The sequence below is a fragment of the Pseudochaenichthys georgianus genome, chromosome 18 (genome assembly GCF_902827115.2).
Source record: "Pseudochaenichthys georgianus chromosome 18, fPseGeo1.2, whole genome shotgun sequence".
NCBI lineage: Eukaryota > Metazoa > Chordata > Actinopteri > Perciformes > Channichthyidae > Pseudochaenichthys > Pseudochaenichthys georgianus.
Window position 1 is genome coordinate 18,922,474 of NC_047520.1, and position 18,937 is coordinate 18,941,410.

Genomic DNA, 18,937 nt, shown 5'->3' on the forward strand with positions numbered 1-18,937 from the left:
AAAACCATGAGGGCTAATGACAGATCCGAGCGAGTTTGTGTACAGGGAGAAGAGGAGGGGACCAAGAACATCTTTACTTATATTTGGGTGACTTTACTTTGTCCTACTTAAATATTCCGTAAATTAAACGTTACTCTACTTCACTTTATTTTACCTAACTTTATGTTCTTTAAATTACATTGCGTAACTTTATCTAATTTACGCTACTTTATTTTATATTACTTTAATTAACTTTACTTTGTTTTACGTTACTTTACAGCACTTCAGTTTGTGTCCCTCTGTTGGTTTCTTCATGGTTCAGATTGCGTTCCTATCCCATTTGTTCCTTAGTTATGTGCAGAAACAAATCACCAGGTATTTCTGTTGCGAATGTCCCTTAGACTGACACAGGTTGAGTGACCAGGGGAACGCAGCAGGTGCTCTGGCTCGCTGGCACCTTCTCTGCAGCACTTCATTAATCCGAGCAATTACTTCTGGGCAGTGGAGGATTCAACTGGGCTCCACCAGTGTGTAAGAGTGTGTGTTTGTGAATAATTGAGTGTGGACCTGCATTTCATGAACAAGCCTCAGTCAGAAAGGTTTTGGCAAGTTTGTAAGAACATGGAGAGTGGAGACAAATACTCCAGTTCTTCATTGGCATACTAAACGTTAGTTATGTTAATTATTTAATCATCTGGCTAGTGTTACAATCTCTAATATCTAATAATTCAGTAACTACCCAAACTGTTTTTAATTTCCATTGAAATGAACAGTTGAAATGATAAAGGCTTGGAAATTAAATTATGTAAAACAAACTAAACCTTTTTTTTTGTTTTTTTTCATCGAAACACTGACAACAAGGCTAGATGACAATGAATAGAAATACCATCTAAACATAAAATAATTCTGTTTTGAGATTAAATCAAATATGATTAGCCTACTTACTAAGCATTACCACAATGTGTATTCAATGCTTACTTAACATTAATTACAGGAAGCTTATATATTTAATAGCAATTGTTAGCCCTCCTTTCCCTTTGGTCTGAGAGATAAATATGTGACATATTTCCCGAACCCATCCAGTATAATCCAGTGTGAGGCTTCCCTGTGTATTCCCTGTTCAAACATCGATCTCATCTACATAATCATGTCCTCCCTGTGCCGCTTTGGTATTATTCTTTATTACCTAGAATAATAAACTTTTAGCCCCCTTGTTACCAAATTATATAGTTGCTATACAACAATACAATCCCTGCGTTAGCTGCCCCACATGTAACACATTCAGTTCATCATCAACATCATCCACAACAGTTTTAGAGTGTTGCTGATTTCAAACATGTTGCTATTATCCATTCATCTACTGACAATTTAGTAAATTCATTAACAGCTTTTTGTATAAAACATCAAACATATTGAAAAACCTCTATTCCAGTTCCTCAAAGTCAAAGATGTCTTTAAAGACTATTCTTCTGTATGTGGTGTTCTCCTCCCTGTTGCTTTCTATAGAGTTTTTGTGTATGTAAATAGTCTGCAGGGGCCAAAGTTAAAGTGTTAAAGTGACATGAATATTTAACACTTGCGCTTGTATTGGCTAGCGCTCCAACACTTTTCACGTGATAGGCTAAGGGGCGGGACATCTCTCAGCAGTTCACCAATCCCAACAGAGCCAACCAGCTAACCAATCAGAGCAGACTGGGCTCTGGTTTCAGACAGAGGGTGAACAGAGGTGCTGAAGCACAGGCAGTATGAGAAAAATAAAGACCTTTTTGAACATTAAAGCATGGAAACATGTCACAGCAGAAGAACAAAATGCTAATATGAACCTGAACATTGTCACTAGCACTTGTACTATGTAATGACAATGAAGTTGAATCTGAACATTGGCATTACATTAGAGCTCCTTTTAACAGCTTGGTAAATAAAATGTCAGAATATTGTAAAAAATGTCTATCCCAGTTTCTCAAAGACTAGGTTGATATCTTTAAATGTCTTTTAATATGATATAAGCATCCAGGCACAACAAACACTTTTAAGATTAGTTGGCTATCAAAAATACTTTTACTTTTATTAGAATTGTGGAAGAATGTTGCAAATGTGTCTTTCAGTGAATACATTGACTTCCCATTTTGGCTCTGACCTCTTTAACTGACACTTCACTAACTAAGAAAAATAATGTGCTTTATGTCTAATTGGCTCATGAATAATTTAAGCTGAGACAACAGGTGACTACATTTCAAAGTTCACGGCGACAGAACCAGGACAATTGTGCACGAAGCATGAATACAGAAATATGTAAAGTGATGTAGGCCGACACCGAGAGTCAGACTGGAAGTGTGTCCTGCAGGCCTAAGCTTCAGGGAGCATCTCCTCCACCGGTGTGCTACCTGCTGCCGCGTCACTGTGGCTACAGTCACCACGACACGCAGGTCGTTTGCATACTTTATGACTCCAGGTGAAAGAGGATAGAGGCAGGGAGTGTGTGAGAGAAAGAGAAGGAGATGTGTGTGTTTAACTGCTCGTCTTCAGTCTCTGAGATGTTCTGATGGGTGAGGAGCTGACAGCTCAGAGGTAGGTTGTTTCTGTTTTCTACAGCAGGACACATGTTATGTAGCTTCCTGTTGTTGTTGTGTAGCTCGCTCTGGACTCCTGAGGCTAGCTGTGTGTCTCCTTCCATTCCTCTCTGCTTGCCTGTCTGTCTGTAACGGATCAAATAGAGCGCTTTGAGAAGTGCTTATCTTATTTCAGACCATTTAATAAACTCGTCTCCAGGCTGACAGCTGTTCAAAATGAAATAAGAAAAGCTGAGAAGGAAATTAAGGATTTGTTCTTAAATGCTATTTTGTCTATAGTTCACTTCATGTGAAATTTCAAACGTTGTACGGCTTATTTGCTGAGTCACAAGGGGACATACGTTGAACTTTAGCCCGCTACATGATAAGGATTTACTGAGCCTGATGTAAGCGGTAGTAAAAATGCAGTGACACATGTTGTTCCTCTGTATGTGCAAAATACTGTCTTCTTGAATGACATGTCCTAATGATTCATTAAGAGCTAACGTCATGCAATGTTTTTCTTTACCATTTTCATTTGATTTTAATGAATGAGTAATTAGCTGCTCAAATTGATAGACAGGAAGCACAGTCACTAAGTAGAAATTAGGTATATTACTTTTCTAAAACCAATTACCTGCAATATTATTTTTGACAGACTCTTATATCTCTCTGATTAAATGGGAGACAAAGGGTTAAACAAATGACAGAAGCTAACAACAATCAGTTGTATTAGCATTGCTAATTATAGATACAGGTGCGAATAGTTACTGAATTGACCAACACTTCGAGTTTTCTTGAATTGAAGTTTAAGTATTTGGTTACTAATCCAGTTTGAAGAGGTATATTGCATTTGGCTACAATTCATATGGGAAGATGTCACATTTTATTAGCTCAGAAAATAAACTGTTAACTGAGTTCAAGCTGGCTAAAATCCGGTACATTTGTCTCTAATCCTTTTTCGTGTTGGTATCAGACTTCAAACAATTACTTCAGCATAATCTGCTGTACCCCCGGGGCAAAACAATATTTAAATCGGGAACAATAGAGAAAAATGTGTTTTGTAGCATTAAATCACTACCATTTATAATCATTGTAATCTTTGTGTGCTCTCCAATGAGGAAGTCACCATGGAGTAAAGGTCTGCAGAGACTCATTATTCCTGTCTGATGTCAGGTCATTAGGTTTTTTATCGTGTTTCATATTGTGTAAGCAGACAGGCCATATTGCTTATATGTAAAAAGCATACTGTATCATGAACAAGGCTGGGTCTTTAGGGACTTAACACTCGCAGTAAATTCAGTGTAAGGGCGTGAGCCAATAGAGGGCTGCAGGAATGACTGTAAACCCTGTCATGACTCAGCATTATGAGTCCTTAAACCCTGTCATGACTCAGCATTATGAGTCCTTAAACCCTGTCATGACTCCGCATTATGAGTCCTTAAACCCTGTCATGACTCAGCATTATGAGTCCTTAGACCCTGTCATGACTCAGCATTATGAGTCCTTAAACCCTGGCATGACTCAGCATTATGAGTCCTTAAACCCTGTCATGACTCAGCATTATGAGTCCTTAAACCCTGTCATGACTCAGCATTATGAGTCCTTAAACCCTGTCATGACTCAGCAATATGAGTCCTTAAACCCTGTCATGACTCAGCATTGAGTCCTAAAACCCTGACATGACTCAGCATTAGTTCTCTAAAACACTTGACATGACTCAGCATTATGAGTCCTTAAACCCTGACATGACTCAGCATTATGAGTCCTTAAACCCTGACATGACTCAGCATTATGAGTCCTTAAACCCTGTCATGACTCAGCATTATGAGTCCTTAAACCCTGTCATGACTCAGCATTGAGTCCTAAAACCCTGACATGACTCAGCATTCTGAGTCCTAAAACCCTAATAGAGTGGCGAAGTCCCTCCCCTTCCGGTGGACCTCCATGGGACCTTATTTCGGGAAAAGTCAATGGAGAGAGAAAGATTATCTTTCGATCCCGTTTGAATTGTGCCACGAATTACACATGTGATGTTTGTCAATTTAAAAGATAATTTTACAAGTGAAAAAAAAAAAATGTGTCGTAAAACTGTGAAGTAACACATTTGTTTGTGTGAACCGCTCAATGACCTACATCTCCCGTCTCGCACCACACACCAAGACGGCCGTCACGTTGGCACATTTCACTTCTTTCTTTCAGAATGAGGCAACAAGTATTAAAAGAGGTGAAAATCACTACAAGTCTGGGCATGTTGAGAGCTGTACATACACACAAGGGGAGTTCCGTAAGAGCCAGCATGCGGGACCGGGATTCTGGGATTTGTAGTCTTTCTAGTTGCGTATTTTTCATAGTCTTATATTTCAACAGTTTTACGACAAACTGTGACTTTTTTTGACATGGAAATTATTATTTAAGATTGACAAACATCATATGTGTAATTCATGGCACAATTCAAACGGGATCGAAAGATAATCTTTCTCTCTCCATTGACTTCAATGCATACCTTTTCCGAAATAAGGTCCCATGAGCCTCTATTATGTGAGTTAGCTTTATGAGTCCTAAAACTGTGTCATGACCTGTAATTTTAAGTTCTAAAACAGTGATATGACTCAGCATTTTATCACTTCCTTTTCTCTCGCCTGGAGGTCAATGGTTTTCTGAATATGTTTTTGGTTGCAAAAAAAAGTATCTTTATATAAATTATCATCATGATATTAGATTGTAGCAATGAATGGAAGCAGTAAGCATTGAGACTGAGTTACTTCCCCAGTGTTAAAGACTGGAGAAATTATCTTATGCTACCTTCACCCACCATTGTGAGTTCAATAGAAAAAAGGAACTGTTATCGTTATTCAAAGCAACACATTTAATGCTATGGTCCAACTTCAGCCAGAGCTACAGGTATTGTTTCTTTTGTATTATACACAATATTTCAGAAATAGCTCAGTCCTCTTAATGTCTTTTTATTAGAGTGTTTAATCAGTTCACCTTATTGTTTCACAAAGAGCTAACGCAGCACGATCAGGGAACATGCTGCTGATTAAATTGTTCAGCAATTAAATCAGCAGCATGATCAGGGGAAAATACTTGGAAAAAGTTGGTTAGAAGATGAAAGAAAAAGGAAGTGGAACAGCAGCCATTTTGGCCTTAAGAGTAAATATCTGTACTCTTGTACACTGAAATAATGCACTTTGCTTTCGATGGTCCCCAAACAATTCTCATGCTTCAGCACTTATATTCTCTCAATATTTAGCTTTTTGGTATCAAGACACTATCTCGATATTACTCTCAGTCTCAATACTGAGAAAGCTGATTCCAGCCTGATGTCAACACTTTTGTGAAAAACAAGTTTTGATTATTCACCTAGTTGTAGATTAAAACTTTGATTTGGAAAACACTCTCCACAGTGTGTGTTCTCTGGAGAACTGTGTTCATGGTGTTTGGTAACAGCGCGGCTGCAATGCAAATCACAATCAGCCCCTCTCTTGTTGCTTGTCATCTCCTCTTTAGATGTGGAATTGAAAAAGAGTCCTTGAGCTGGGCTTTTCCACAGAACTCGTCCACACACACATATTTCTCAGATAAAAACATTTCTTGACGTATGGGTGGAGATGGGAGATGTTGTTTACCCTTCATGCTTGACATTTTTTCAGAGTGGAGGTGGTTCCGAGCTGTCCTTCTCTGCACGTTACATGTTTCAAAAGACGACGCTTGAAAGCTGTGCATGGCAATGTAGCACACACTCAATTATACACGCGTCTGATGGAGTCGAGCGTTCGAGCGTGGAGAAGGCCTCTTTGTAAAGCCCATTTTCCCCTCGTACAACTCCATAACAACCATCTCCGTCCAGAAGTCTTGAGAGCCATGAATAGTGGAGAGAGTACTACAAGAAAAACTGTTGTGCAGGAGCTAGTATTATTATAACACATTCAACCTACAGTATAGCATGTATTCACAGCAGAGGATTCAAAGCAGTATGACTAAACAGCATTATGATATTTGTATTGCTTTAAAACCAAAACATCTATACTTGCCATTATAGTAACATCCCACATGGAAGGAATATATATGAACCTATATATTTTTAATATATGTTAAACATATATGTGATATATCTGAAATTGGCCCTTCGTTGTGTGTGGCCACTTCTTCATTGTTGCCTCTACAGAGAAAAGAAAAGGACATAATGAGATGACAGTGTAAAAATGCTCCAAGTCTTCTACAGACTCCAAGCATTCCACTCCAAAGTTTTGCCAAACCACCTGGTGTAGTGTACACGAGCTCCCCTGTGAGTTTATTGGCAGATAAAGCCCAAAGCCTTTATTCAAACAGATGATCTATTTTATTAGTGATTTGTTTCATATATCATTACTATTATTTTTGAATTATCTGAAAAGTCAGTGCATTTACCAAATCTGTCTAAGAAGCTGCTAAGTTTACAATTATTAGTTAGAATTAGGTAAAGTTTGGCTTTTCAAAATACTGTTTAAAAAAAAAAATGACATCACATGAACTTCACTTGTATACAAACAACAGAGATCATCAGCACAGGTTGTTTACCAGAAGAGCAATAAAATACGCTCGTGAACTGACAACGGGGGGGGGCGATTAGCGCCGGTGTAATGCCGTGTTGTGCATGAACACTGCACCTCGCGGGAGCGCGCCACAGCGTAAAGCATAAACTCCCAGACATTTCAATGATTTGTACGGCATATTTAGGTCTGGAAACGACATAAGGGCATAACACTGGAGCCCTGCTGCGGGGAAACGTTGGCGCTGTTCTGAGTTTGTTCTAATCCGTCAAAATGACGGACTGCTTTCAGATTTTTTCGTCATTGTCAAAAGAATTCCGTCATAGACGGAATATATTCGGTTAACGCGACCTCTGGTCCTCACTTACCTGATGCCGATCCTGATCCTACCATTGGTAGCTAATAAATAGTGAAACAGGGATGGTTAAAGTAGTCAACTTGAGGCATCTCTATTAACTTTTATTTTCCTTTCTAAATTCATTCGTTTTTACTCACCGATTATGGCCGCCTTTTTTCCTGGGTCCAGGGCTTCCAGCTGCTCCCCATCACCTCGCTTTGGCTTGCCAAAAAAAGTAATATTTCATCATTATTATTTTGCAAATGAAAAGTGGGTAATCCTGCTGATCTGCAGCAGCTAATGTTTACATACTAATGGCGCACACTTTAGGCTAGAGTTTGTCCAGGGACAAATGACACTCAAGGTTCCTTGGGGGTGTTCCAAATAGACCCATACACATTTGGTTTCCAATCATACACTCTGAGTTATGGGGGTCCTTGAAATGATAAAGTTTGAGAACCACTGGGCTAGAGTGTGGGACAATTGTAAAAAAAACATTACTCGCAACAAATTGCAGCAGCGAAAACAGAGAGTAAGAAAATAGTTCAGTTTTGCCATTCTTAGGTGAATCAGTTTAGAAACAAAAACACATGTGTAAACTGCCTTTCTTTATTAATGACAGGATTTATTTAAAGAGATTTTGAACAGTAGCTTTTTTTTTTTCCGTTGAGGTTGCTCTGAAGCAGGGTTTCAAGGGGAAATGTGCCGAGGAGGAGAGTTCGCACCATTGCTGTGCCAGAGGTGGTGTGGATGGATGCCTTCCACGCATCTCTTTTGCAAAACACTCCTGACCCCTTCACAATTTCAATCTGAAAAATACATCACATATAAATGTATTAGTAGGCCTACAACTTTCACAAATATATTTTATGGAATATCACAATTGATTATTAATTAACATTATACAAACTAACATAGTTTGTATAGATCAGTAGTAAATAGTTGTCTACTGCACAAGAATGATAAAGGCACTAAAGTAACAAATCACTGTCCTAAACTTGATCTAACATGGGCACGCACGGTAATACATCAGTGTTGCAGTTACCCATCAAAAACATAACCACTGTCCAGATAACATTTTCATGTAACCTATACCTTAAGAATATGCATCGACTTACTGTCTCTGGGGCTTCGGTTTTCTCTGGAGCTTCAGTTATCTCTCCATGGATCTGGAAATTAAACAGTGACATGACAAAATGTATACGGTTAACTTTTACAGCGGTAATAACTGGGAAATATGGACACAAATAACCCTATATACGTTGTTTTATGTCAAATAGCAAAAATATCCAATCTATATGTTTTCCCGCCTCCCGCCTTGAGAGCTTATAGATACATTTTTGACTTGTTACTTACTTTGTTGTTATTTCCACCATCACCACCACCATCATCATCGTCATCACCAGGCTGCTTCTTCTGAGGCTCTGCAGCTGCCACAGTATTTTGAGACTTTTTACAAGAGAAGCAAGATGAATTAAAGGGGGATGCAATTATTTTGTAGTTAGCTTTCTATGACATATGAATAATTTGTCCAAGGTTTTTGTCCATTGATTTGATTTCCATTATGATATAATACACATGTGAAAGCGGAGGTTCTTGGCCTGTTGGCAATGAACAATTTGGCACTGATGAGATTAGCCCTGGACAAACACACATTTGTAGACTATTGCCTCCTACAGAGTCACACCATAACATATGCATCCTTAGAACAAGAAACATGTTACTCACCTGCAATTGTTTTGCAGATGTCTCCCCTAAGACCTCCACAGAGGTTTCTGCACACTTGTTAGAGAAGGAAGACAGTATGTTATAATTTTTGAACAATTAAAAATACAAACAGCAGGTGAATTGCCCTAATCAGCCCAACATCATAAAAATCTCCTCCTCTGATTAAGTAACAAGTCAAATAAACTTTGTGATACAAATAAGAGGAACTTACTCTTCCAGCAAGCGAGGCAATGTCCTCCTTCATTTGAGGAATATCTAGTGTGGGGTTGTACAGAAGGGAACAAATAAAATCACACCAATTACAATCATCAGATCACCATAGCTGCAAGCAACTTGGATGCTATTTGCATCTAAGTTGTCACACGGTCCATTGACAGCACATTTACAAAACAGAAAAGTCCTATCCGATTGTATTAAACCAATATTGCAATACAATAATACTTACGCTTTATTATGAGGTCTTTCAAATGATCATTTTCATTTTTCAGGGCCAAGTTTGCATCCCTCAACTCCTGAATTGTTGTCTGGAATTGCTGCATTTTTTTCTTCTCCCACATTGAAGTGAATTGCTCCCTTTGCATCTCACTTGCAGCACGTACGCACGCACGCACACGTGCACACACACACACACACACACACACACACACACACACACACACACACACACACACACACACACACACACACACACACACACACACACACACACACACACACACACACACACACACACACACACAAGTTGATTGTTTACCTTAAACAGTTACTGTTATGCAGCTAAATCTAAACTTACCTTTACAACACACAATGGATGCAGTCAGTTACCTTTTTCTTGGAAATAGGTCTCTGCTCTTCGTCCAGATGAGCCCTCTTCTTAGCAGGACTCTTCTCCTTCTCCTCCTCCTCTTCATCACTGTCGACATATCGCCAATTGGGCTTGGTAACCCGTTTATTAGTGTCAGCCTCGTCATTGGTCTCCATCTCACAGAGTACTCTTTTCAGACTCTTCTCCCATTCTGGTGCAGATAAATCAACATTAACGTGACACTGTACTGCTATTTTCTGTTATGGTTGCTCGCGCCGAAAAGCGTAGCTGGCTCAACATATAGTCTACAGGGGTCTTCAACAGGGGGTCCCCAGAGTTACTACAGATCTGCTATTTTTGGCAGAGGTTTGGTGTAGAGGGGGGGAAAAAGACTGATGGCTCAAGTGGTTAAATCTCTGAAAATACACATTAATGGAACATACACTGATGATAGTGGTGTCAAAGTCTATGAAGCTGTCTAAGAAATCTATGAAAATGTTTAATTTACAACACAATTGTATACAATATGTAGTGGGTGTCCCTGCTTCTTCTCTCTCTCAGCCAAGGGGTCCTTGGTCTGAAAACGTTGCCTGGTTTACAGGCTTTTGTTCATTTAATTAGTTACTAAAGCTAAATAAATATGGATAGCGTGTACATACTTGCAACCTTGATGATCCTGGCTTGATACACCGGCCACTGTCTATTAGCTCCCTTGCGTCCATGGCGCCATTCCACCAAAAACTCCTCAGGAGTTTTTTCGTCGCCATTCAAGTAATTCTCTTCATTAAAATCTCGAACACAGTCAATCGGCAGAATGCTCCTAAGTCCCTTGTCACTACCTTCTGTCCACTCCACCAAGGCAAACGTGCAAATGGTGACATTAAAGGTGGGGTAGGTAAGTTTTAGAAACCGGCTCGAGATACACTTTTTGTTATATTCCATGGAATGCTCTTCACATCCCGATAGCAATGAATATCTTAAGTGCTTTGACAAAAATCCATTAAAAAATGTCATCTGTGGAAGCCGTAGTACTGTAAAAATACTGTCTGTCAGCCTTCCATCTCGTACACACACAAATGTATCGAGTGCCCTCATTGGGCGTGCCCTCATTGGGCGTGCATTGCAGCAGTACTTCAATGACTCGCCAGCAACAGGCGGCCACTTTCACCAGTCTGCTGACGTCATGTGCGCGTTCATGTGTGTTGGAGGAGGTGCTCTGTAAGGAAGTCTGAAGGAAGGGTCGGATTCTTTTCGGCTGTGTACTTTCAAATGTTAGTGCACTCGAGCCGGTTTCTGAAACTTACCTACCCCACCTTTAATGTAATTTAATTTGTATGTTTGTTCTGTCTGTTGTGTTTTCCTGTATCCGCGAGCGGTTGGAATAAACAGGAAATGACGTAATGAATGCGCACTCGTTGTGAGTGGCGCTTTTCTATGACGTCACATTCTGCAGTGAATGTCTCTATTATTCTCTTATAATATAAAAAAACGTAAACAATTAAAGGTAACATTTACTGAAAACTTGTGGTTCAGATTATGTGTTACAATAATGTACAATTATCAAATATTTAATAATTTACTAATCTTAAACTGATCAGCTGACGTCGAGCATAAAAATAAATAAATAAAAATAAACATCCGGTTCCGGTCCTGGGTGAAATAACTAAACTAAAAATGTTGCTTCATTTAATAAAACATACCGTAAGCAAGCAATATTGTCTTTATACATTGAATTGTCTTGGGCAATCCGCAAACCTCAATCTGCATTGAATGGAAATAAGTACAATGATTAATTCATGTAGTTATATAGAACTTCGGAATAATATGCACATTACCACATTACCTTGCAAAGACATATGTAGGCATTCTGTATGACATATATGCAAACAGACAGATGTATCAATCAATCAATCAATCAATCAATCAATCAATCAATCAATCAATCAATCAATCAATCAATCAATCAATCAATGTTTATTTATATAGCCCAATATCACAAATGTTACATTTGTCTCAGTGGTCTTCACAGTGTGTACAGAATATCAGTATGACAATACGACACCCTCTGTCCTTAGACCCTCACATCGTACAAGGAAAAACTTCCAAAGAAAACCCAGTTTAAAGGGAAAAATGGGAGAAACCTCAGGGAGAGCAACAGAGGAGGGATCCCTCTCCCAGGACGGACAGACGTGCAATAGATGCCGTGTGTAAATTGAAAAGATAATACATTTGCAACATAGGTAGTCCAAATGTTTGGAAATGCATGTGTGTATAATAGGAAGATGAATCCACGAGGATATCCATCCAGGACCTATGATCCAGGACCACAGCCACGACTCAAGATCCAGCGCTCGCGATCCAGGACACAGGACCGCAGGATCATCCATGACTCCGGATCCCAGCGTATATAGACACCAAAAAGAAAGACATTTGGGGAAGCTGGGTTAATCGGAACATGAGAGGACACGGGTATAGACAGAGAGAAGGAAGAAGTAAGATGTCCCCCGACAAACTAAGCCTATATCAGCAAAACTAGGGGCTGAATCTAATCAGCCCTAACTATAAGCTTTATCAAAAAGGAAGGTCTTAAGCGCACTCTTAAAAACGGATAGGGTGTCTGCCGCCCGAACACAAACTGGAAGCTGATTCCACAAATGTGGAGCTTGATAAGAAAAGGCTCTGGCTCCCATTGTACTTTTAGAGATTCTAGGAACAACCAACAACCCTGCATTCTTGGAACGCAATGCCCTAGTAGGACAGTAGGGTATAATGAGTTATTTAAGGTAAGATGGCGCCTGCCCATTAAGGGCTTTGTAGGCGAGAAGAAGAATTTTAAATTCTATCCTGTGTTCTATAGGGAGCCAGTGTAAGGCAGCCAGAACAGGAGTAATGTGGTCCCTTTTCCTAACTCTGGTTAGTACACGAGCCGCAGCATTTTGAATCAGCTGAAGCGACTTGATTGACTTCTTGGTACTCCCTGATAATAAAGAGTTACAATAATCCAGCCTAGAAGTAACAAATGCATGGACTAGTTTCTCTGCATCGTTTTGAGGCAAGATATGCCTGATTTTTGCAATGTTACGTAGATGGAAGTAGGCGGTCCTTGAAATTGATTTTATGTGGACGTTAAAGGATAAATCCTGATCAAATATAACACCAAGATTCCTTACAGTCTCACTGGAGGCCAAATTAATGCCATCCATAGTTAGTATGTCTTTAGATCATTTGTTTCGTAGATTCTTTGGGCCAAGTACAATAACTTCAGTTTTGGTCGTGTTTAACATCAAAAAGTTTAAGGTCATCCACGTTTTTAAGTCCTTAAGGCAGTCTTGAATTTTATTTAGATGATTAATTTCATCAGGCTTGATTGATAAATATAGTTGAGTATCATCCGCATAACAATGAAAGTTTACAGAATGATTCCTTATAATATTGCCTAACGGAAGCATATATAATGTGAACAAAATAGGTCCGAGCACTGAGCCCTGTGGCACTCCATGGCTAACTTTGGTTTGCGTGGAAGATTCATCGTTAACACGTACAAACTGAGCTATATATATGCGCTATATATGAGGCATTATGTAGGAGATATATGCAAATATATGAACCTGACTTTGGCATATATGTGGAAATATATGAGCTATATATGACACATATATCTCCTATTAATCCACATATATGCACATATATGAACCTGAATATGGCATATATGCAGCATATATTTGCCATATATTGGCATATATGTTCGTATACATTCTTTCCGTGTGGGATGAACTACTTATCTTATTGATTTAACCGTTGTGTTTAGACAAATATGTCACTAACATTGTTCCAGAATAGAGAACAGAGTTTTCTCTAGGTCTTGCACTGCAGTGTTTGTATGTCCGATATCACAGATCTGCTGGAAACTAGTAATATTGGAAAGAATCCTTACATCACGTTGTTAAAATAAGCCAATAAAACGTATATAATATAATTTATAATCCCCTAACGTCAACAAGCCCTCCGGTCCCAGCACACAGTGGTTTAAAATGCTCTTAATATAAGAGTAATACTTTGGGGCGTAGTTATGTTTGTGAGTGACAGAGATCGTCAAACGGATGTAGGGATAGTGAGAGACCTCGTTTCATCTCAAAAATATTCTCTTTATAGATATTTAAATTGTCCTGAGCGTCTATTAAAGCACTTATTTTTCAGTTTGGAAGTGCAGTTAGCTCAACTTTCCCATGACGGTAAATAAAGCATCCATGGAGAAGCAGTAAATAATGTAAAGACACAGAGGGGAGATGTGCAGGAAGAGGAAATGGAGCGGTAAAAGGTGGCACATTTGTCAGGACGGCCCTGGGGCTAAAAAGCTCACCTGAGACCCCCCCGCACGCACGCACACACACACACACACCCACACACACACACACACACACACACACACACACACACACACACACACACACACACACACACACACACACACACACACACACACACACACACACACACACACACACACACACACACACACACACACACACACACACACACACACACACACACACACATACACATGTTTAGACATAGCTAGGTAACACACGTTTTTATATTAACAATTATTACTTTGTCTTGTTTTGAGCATTTAAACAACCTCCTTGCATTTGTTTGTTGTCAGTCGTACTATTGGAGTATAATTTAGTATATTTATATTTAAATGGTTGTTGAAATAGGCAAAACTATTTATTTTACAACATACATGCATTACATTTTGTTATAAATGCGGAACATTTTAATGATATTTAACCTGTTGTTTTTAAAAATGTATCCCTTTTGAGTGACAGTTGCTCCATTTCAAAATAAAACATTGAAAACATTTATTTAAAAATAGAAAGTTAAAGGAAAAGTGTGAAATTAAATGGTACAATTAAACTGAATAGAATCCAAATATTGTTGATAAATATAGGAAGTTAAGTGAAAATGTGTGTGTTCTTCAATGTATGCAGTGGTGTATTGGTATTAAAGAAGAAACGAATGCTGAAGGGCACAGTTTGAGTTTGAGTGTTTAGCTGCGCATGGTCCAGTGTGATTAAAGTATAAACCATTTTTGTGTTTTCTAATGATTTAGAAAACCATTTTCAAAAGATACCCGTGCATGCATGACTCTAGAAATATAATTTAACAGAGACATCTGAAATACACTTACATTTAACAACATATATATTACATTACCATTTATTTGCATAATATATAGTGTGGCTCGTTTTCTGAAGGTAATAACATACATATAATAAATACATCCTGTTAATGGAAAGTAGAAGGACACTCGGAGAGCAGACCTCCGCCAAGGCTGTGTGCATTAGTGGGAATAGATGTGTGTGTTCTGGCAGATAAACAGACACATTGCACAACATAACCTCCTTGTCATAAGTAATAACCATTACTGCAGTTATTCCTCTTGCGTTTACACTCTTTCTATCACAAGTTTACTCGCGTCACTCGAATTAGACGTCTACTGTACGTTGATACCAACAAAGTGAACATTTTGCCGTGATTTAGTTGTAATGCACGTATCGATAATGATGCTGAATTAACATCATACCAATACAGATCGGAAAAGCCATGAATTAACATTTCCAGCACAGGAAGTATGCTTTCTGAACAATAAAGCATGACGACATGTCACAGTAGAGGCACTAAATACTCATATCAACTTAACATGAGCAGAAGAAGGCCCCTTTAACTTGACATGTAATTGAGCTGCACAAATAACTCTCTGCGTCCCATGTGAACTCACCATTTAACCAAACTAAGCCCTAACTATCTGAATTATTATTTCAGCATTTAGAAAATGCACTTGCATGGTATATTGTTTGTCTTTTGTTATACTACTATTGTCTAAGGTTGCATGAACACATCAATGATTACAACCATAGTGGGTAATTCACAGAGAGAGAGGACACTCGCTAAGACTCGGTAACGCGTAATGAACAGAGCTCACTCACTGTATTCAGAGTCAGTTTTTTATAAAGGTCATACTTGATGGAGCAGTGTAAAAATGCCACAGCAGATCTATTTGTTTATTGTCTGTGTAATCAGTGCTCAGTGGCTTATAAAATCTGCAATAAAGATTTTACAACTATCTCTAGTCCGTATGAACAGTGAGGTCTGTCTTTTGCTTCACCACAAAAAGGCTGATTAATTAAAAGAGGACATGTCGTGCGTGACGCCCCTTTAAGAGGAAAATGATATATATTTTGTTTTTGGCCTAATAATGTAATATGCAGTACATTAAATAAAACAAGCAAGCGCTCTTAGGTGCACACAGGGAGCGTGCGCATGAGCCTCGCTGAGTGGAGGTGATAATAATTCTTGGAACAGGTGCTGCACCGAGAGCCCCGAGGCCGGGGAAGTGAATGATTAGTGGCACTCCCCCAAGATGCATTGCTCCTTCTGTATTAAAAAACCAAACTCTGCTTTTTATTCCCTGCAGGGTTTATTAAGTGGGCCAGTTGCCATAGCGACGCTTTGGCAGGATATTGCCAGGATAAGCTGTAATGGGTCTCCTGACGCAGTTCACTCTGCTGCTGTGGAAGAACTTCACTCTGCGGAAGAGACAAAAGGTACGCTCTGCAAACCAATGTGTGTGTGTCGATATATAAATATATATATGTGTGGTCAGTGTGGTCAGTGTTATCAAGTTATTCATGAGTGCAGGGATTTACTACCAAACCGCCTCCTATAGCAGTAAGCTGCCTTCAGAGAGCAATCTCTCCTTAATGCACACCAATTCCACGTGTCACCTTCAATTTGAGCAGCTCTGTCTCTGCTGCACATTATGTCACATGGCCTGACTTCCTGCTCTAACAGAGCCAGTGTGGACTAATAGATGGAATAGGGAGGGATGACAGATGTTAAAACGCTTTGTTTGAAGGGCAAACACTGTCTCTGGTTCCTCTTACAAACTCCATGTCACTGCCACAACTCACACATGTTTGCTGAATGTGCAGAGTTTACAAAAGCAGACAATTAACACTGACACTGATGGTGCAAACTTCAACTCACTCTCTGCTCAGCTTTCATCATTTAAACTTGTTTAGTGCATATGCTGCTCCAACAACTTCAACTGTTAATTCAACTGTCTTCAAGTGCTTCAAGGATTCCTATCATATCATATTTGCACCTGTGATTTTTACACAGTTGTGAAACTTTACTCCTCTTAGCAATGTTGGCTCAAAAGTCCACAGTTTACAAACATATTACCAGACAACAAGTTGTATTATTTACTCTTTAGCTTCCTTTGAAACTGCTGTTACACCTCACTCACAAACTGACACTGACAGTGCAATCATCAACTATCCCACCGCTAAACTTCAGATCAACTTTGACCTGCTTTTCCTCATTGTCACTGCTTTCAGTGCTCTTGCTTCACCAGCTTTACGTGCATACAAAAGTACATCTCAATCAATCAATCAATGTTTATTTATATAGCCCAATATCACAAATGTTACATTTGTCTCAGTGGTCTTCACAGTGTGTACAGAATATCAGTATGACAATACGACACCCTCTGTCCTTAGACCCTCACATCGTACAAGGAAAAACTTCCAAAGAAAACCCCCAGTTTAAAGGGAACATGGGAGAAACCTCAGGGAGAGCAACAGAGGAGGGATCCCTCTCCCAGGACGGACAGACGTGCAATAGATGCCGTGTGTAAATTGAAAAGATAATACATTTGCAACATAGGTAGTCCAGATGTTTGGAAATGCATGTGTGTATAATAGGAAGATGAATCCACGAGGATATCCATCCAGGACCTATGATCCAGGACCACAGCCACGACTCAAGATCCAGCGCTCGCGATCCAGGACACAGGACCGCGGGATCATCCATGACTCCGGATCCCAGCGTATATAGACACCAAAAAGAAAGACATTTGGGGAAGCTGGGTTAATCGGAACATGAGAGTACACAGGTATAGACAGAGAGAAGGAAGAAGTAAGATGTCCCCCGACAAACTAAGCCTATATCAGCAAAACTAGGGGCTGAATCTAATCAGCCCTAACTATAAGCTTTATCAAAAAGGAAGGTCTTAAGCGCACTCTTAAAAACGGATAGGGTGTCTGCCGCCCGAACACAAACTGGAAGCTGATTCCACAAATGTGGAGCTTGATAAGAAAAGGCTCTGGCTCCCATTGTACTTTTAGAGATTCTAGGAACAACCAACAACCCTGCATTCTTGGAACGCAATGCCCTAGTAGGACAGTAGGGTATAATGAGTTCTTTAAGGTAAGATGGCGCCTGCCCATTAAGGGCTTTGTAGGCGAGAAGAAGAATTTTAAATTCTATCCTGTGTTCTATAGGGAGCCAGTGTAAGGCAGCCAGAACAGGAGTAATGTGGTCCCTTTTCCTAACTCTGGTTAGTACACGAGCTGCGGCGTTTTGAATCAGCTGAAGCGACTTGATTGACTTCTTGGTACTCCCTGATAATAAAGAGTTACAATAATCCAGCCTAGAAGTAACAAATGCATGGACTAGTTTCTCTGCATCGTTTTGAGGCAAGATATGCCTGATTTTTGCAATGTTACGTAGATGGAAGTAGGCGGTCCTTGAAATTGATTTTATGTGGGCGTTAAAGGATAAATCCTGATCAAATATAACACCAAGATTCCTTACAGTCTCACTGGAGGCCAAATTAATGCCATCCATAGTTAGTATTTCTTTAGATAATTTGTTTCGTAGATTCTTCGGGCCAAGTACAATAACTTCAGTTACATCTGACTTATTTTATTTCAGGTTTACAATATCTGCAGTGTGTGCAGCAGTTATTTTCAGCCGAAGCAAGCACTGACACATTTCAGTTATGCACACTTAGCCTCTTATAGTTCAGGTTAGCGTCTCTTCTTTGGATTATTTGGGACTCTTTTTATTTAAGCATCAGAAAACGTAGTAAATGCTTCAAATGAAAAAAGTATTTAAATATAAGTAGTTAAGGTTACAAGTGGGCATTCAAAAGATT

At 39.3% G+C, this 18,937-nt stretch overlaps 1 protein-coding gene across 1 annotated transcript in view; it reads left to right on the top strand.

Moving 5' to 3' along the window:
- The first annotated feature begins 2,462 nt into the window (after nt 1–2,462).
- The window catches only part of LOC117463484 (phospholipid-transporting ATPase ABCA1-like), a 163,310-nt gene continuing 146,835 nt past the window's right edge, over nt 2,463–18,937 (top strand). The window contains 2 exon segments of the mRNA XM_034105727.1: nt 2,463–2,547; nt 16,412–16,541. Coding sequence (XP_033961618.1) covers nt 16,476–16,541 — 66 coding nt within the window. The 5' untranslated portion in view covers nt 2,463–2,547; nt 16,412–16,475.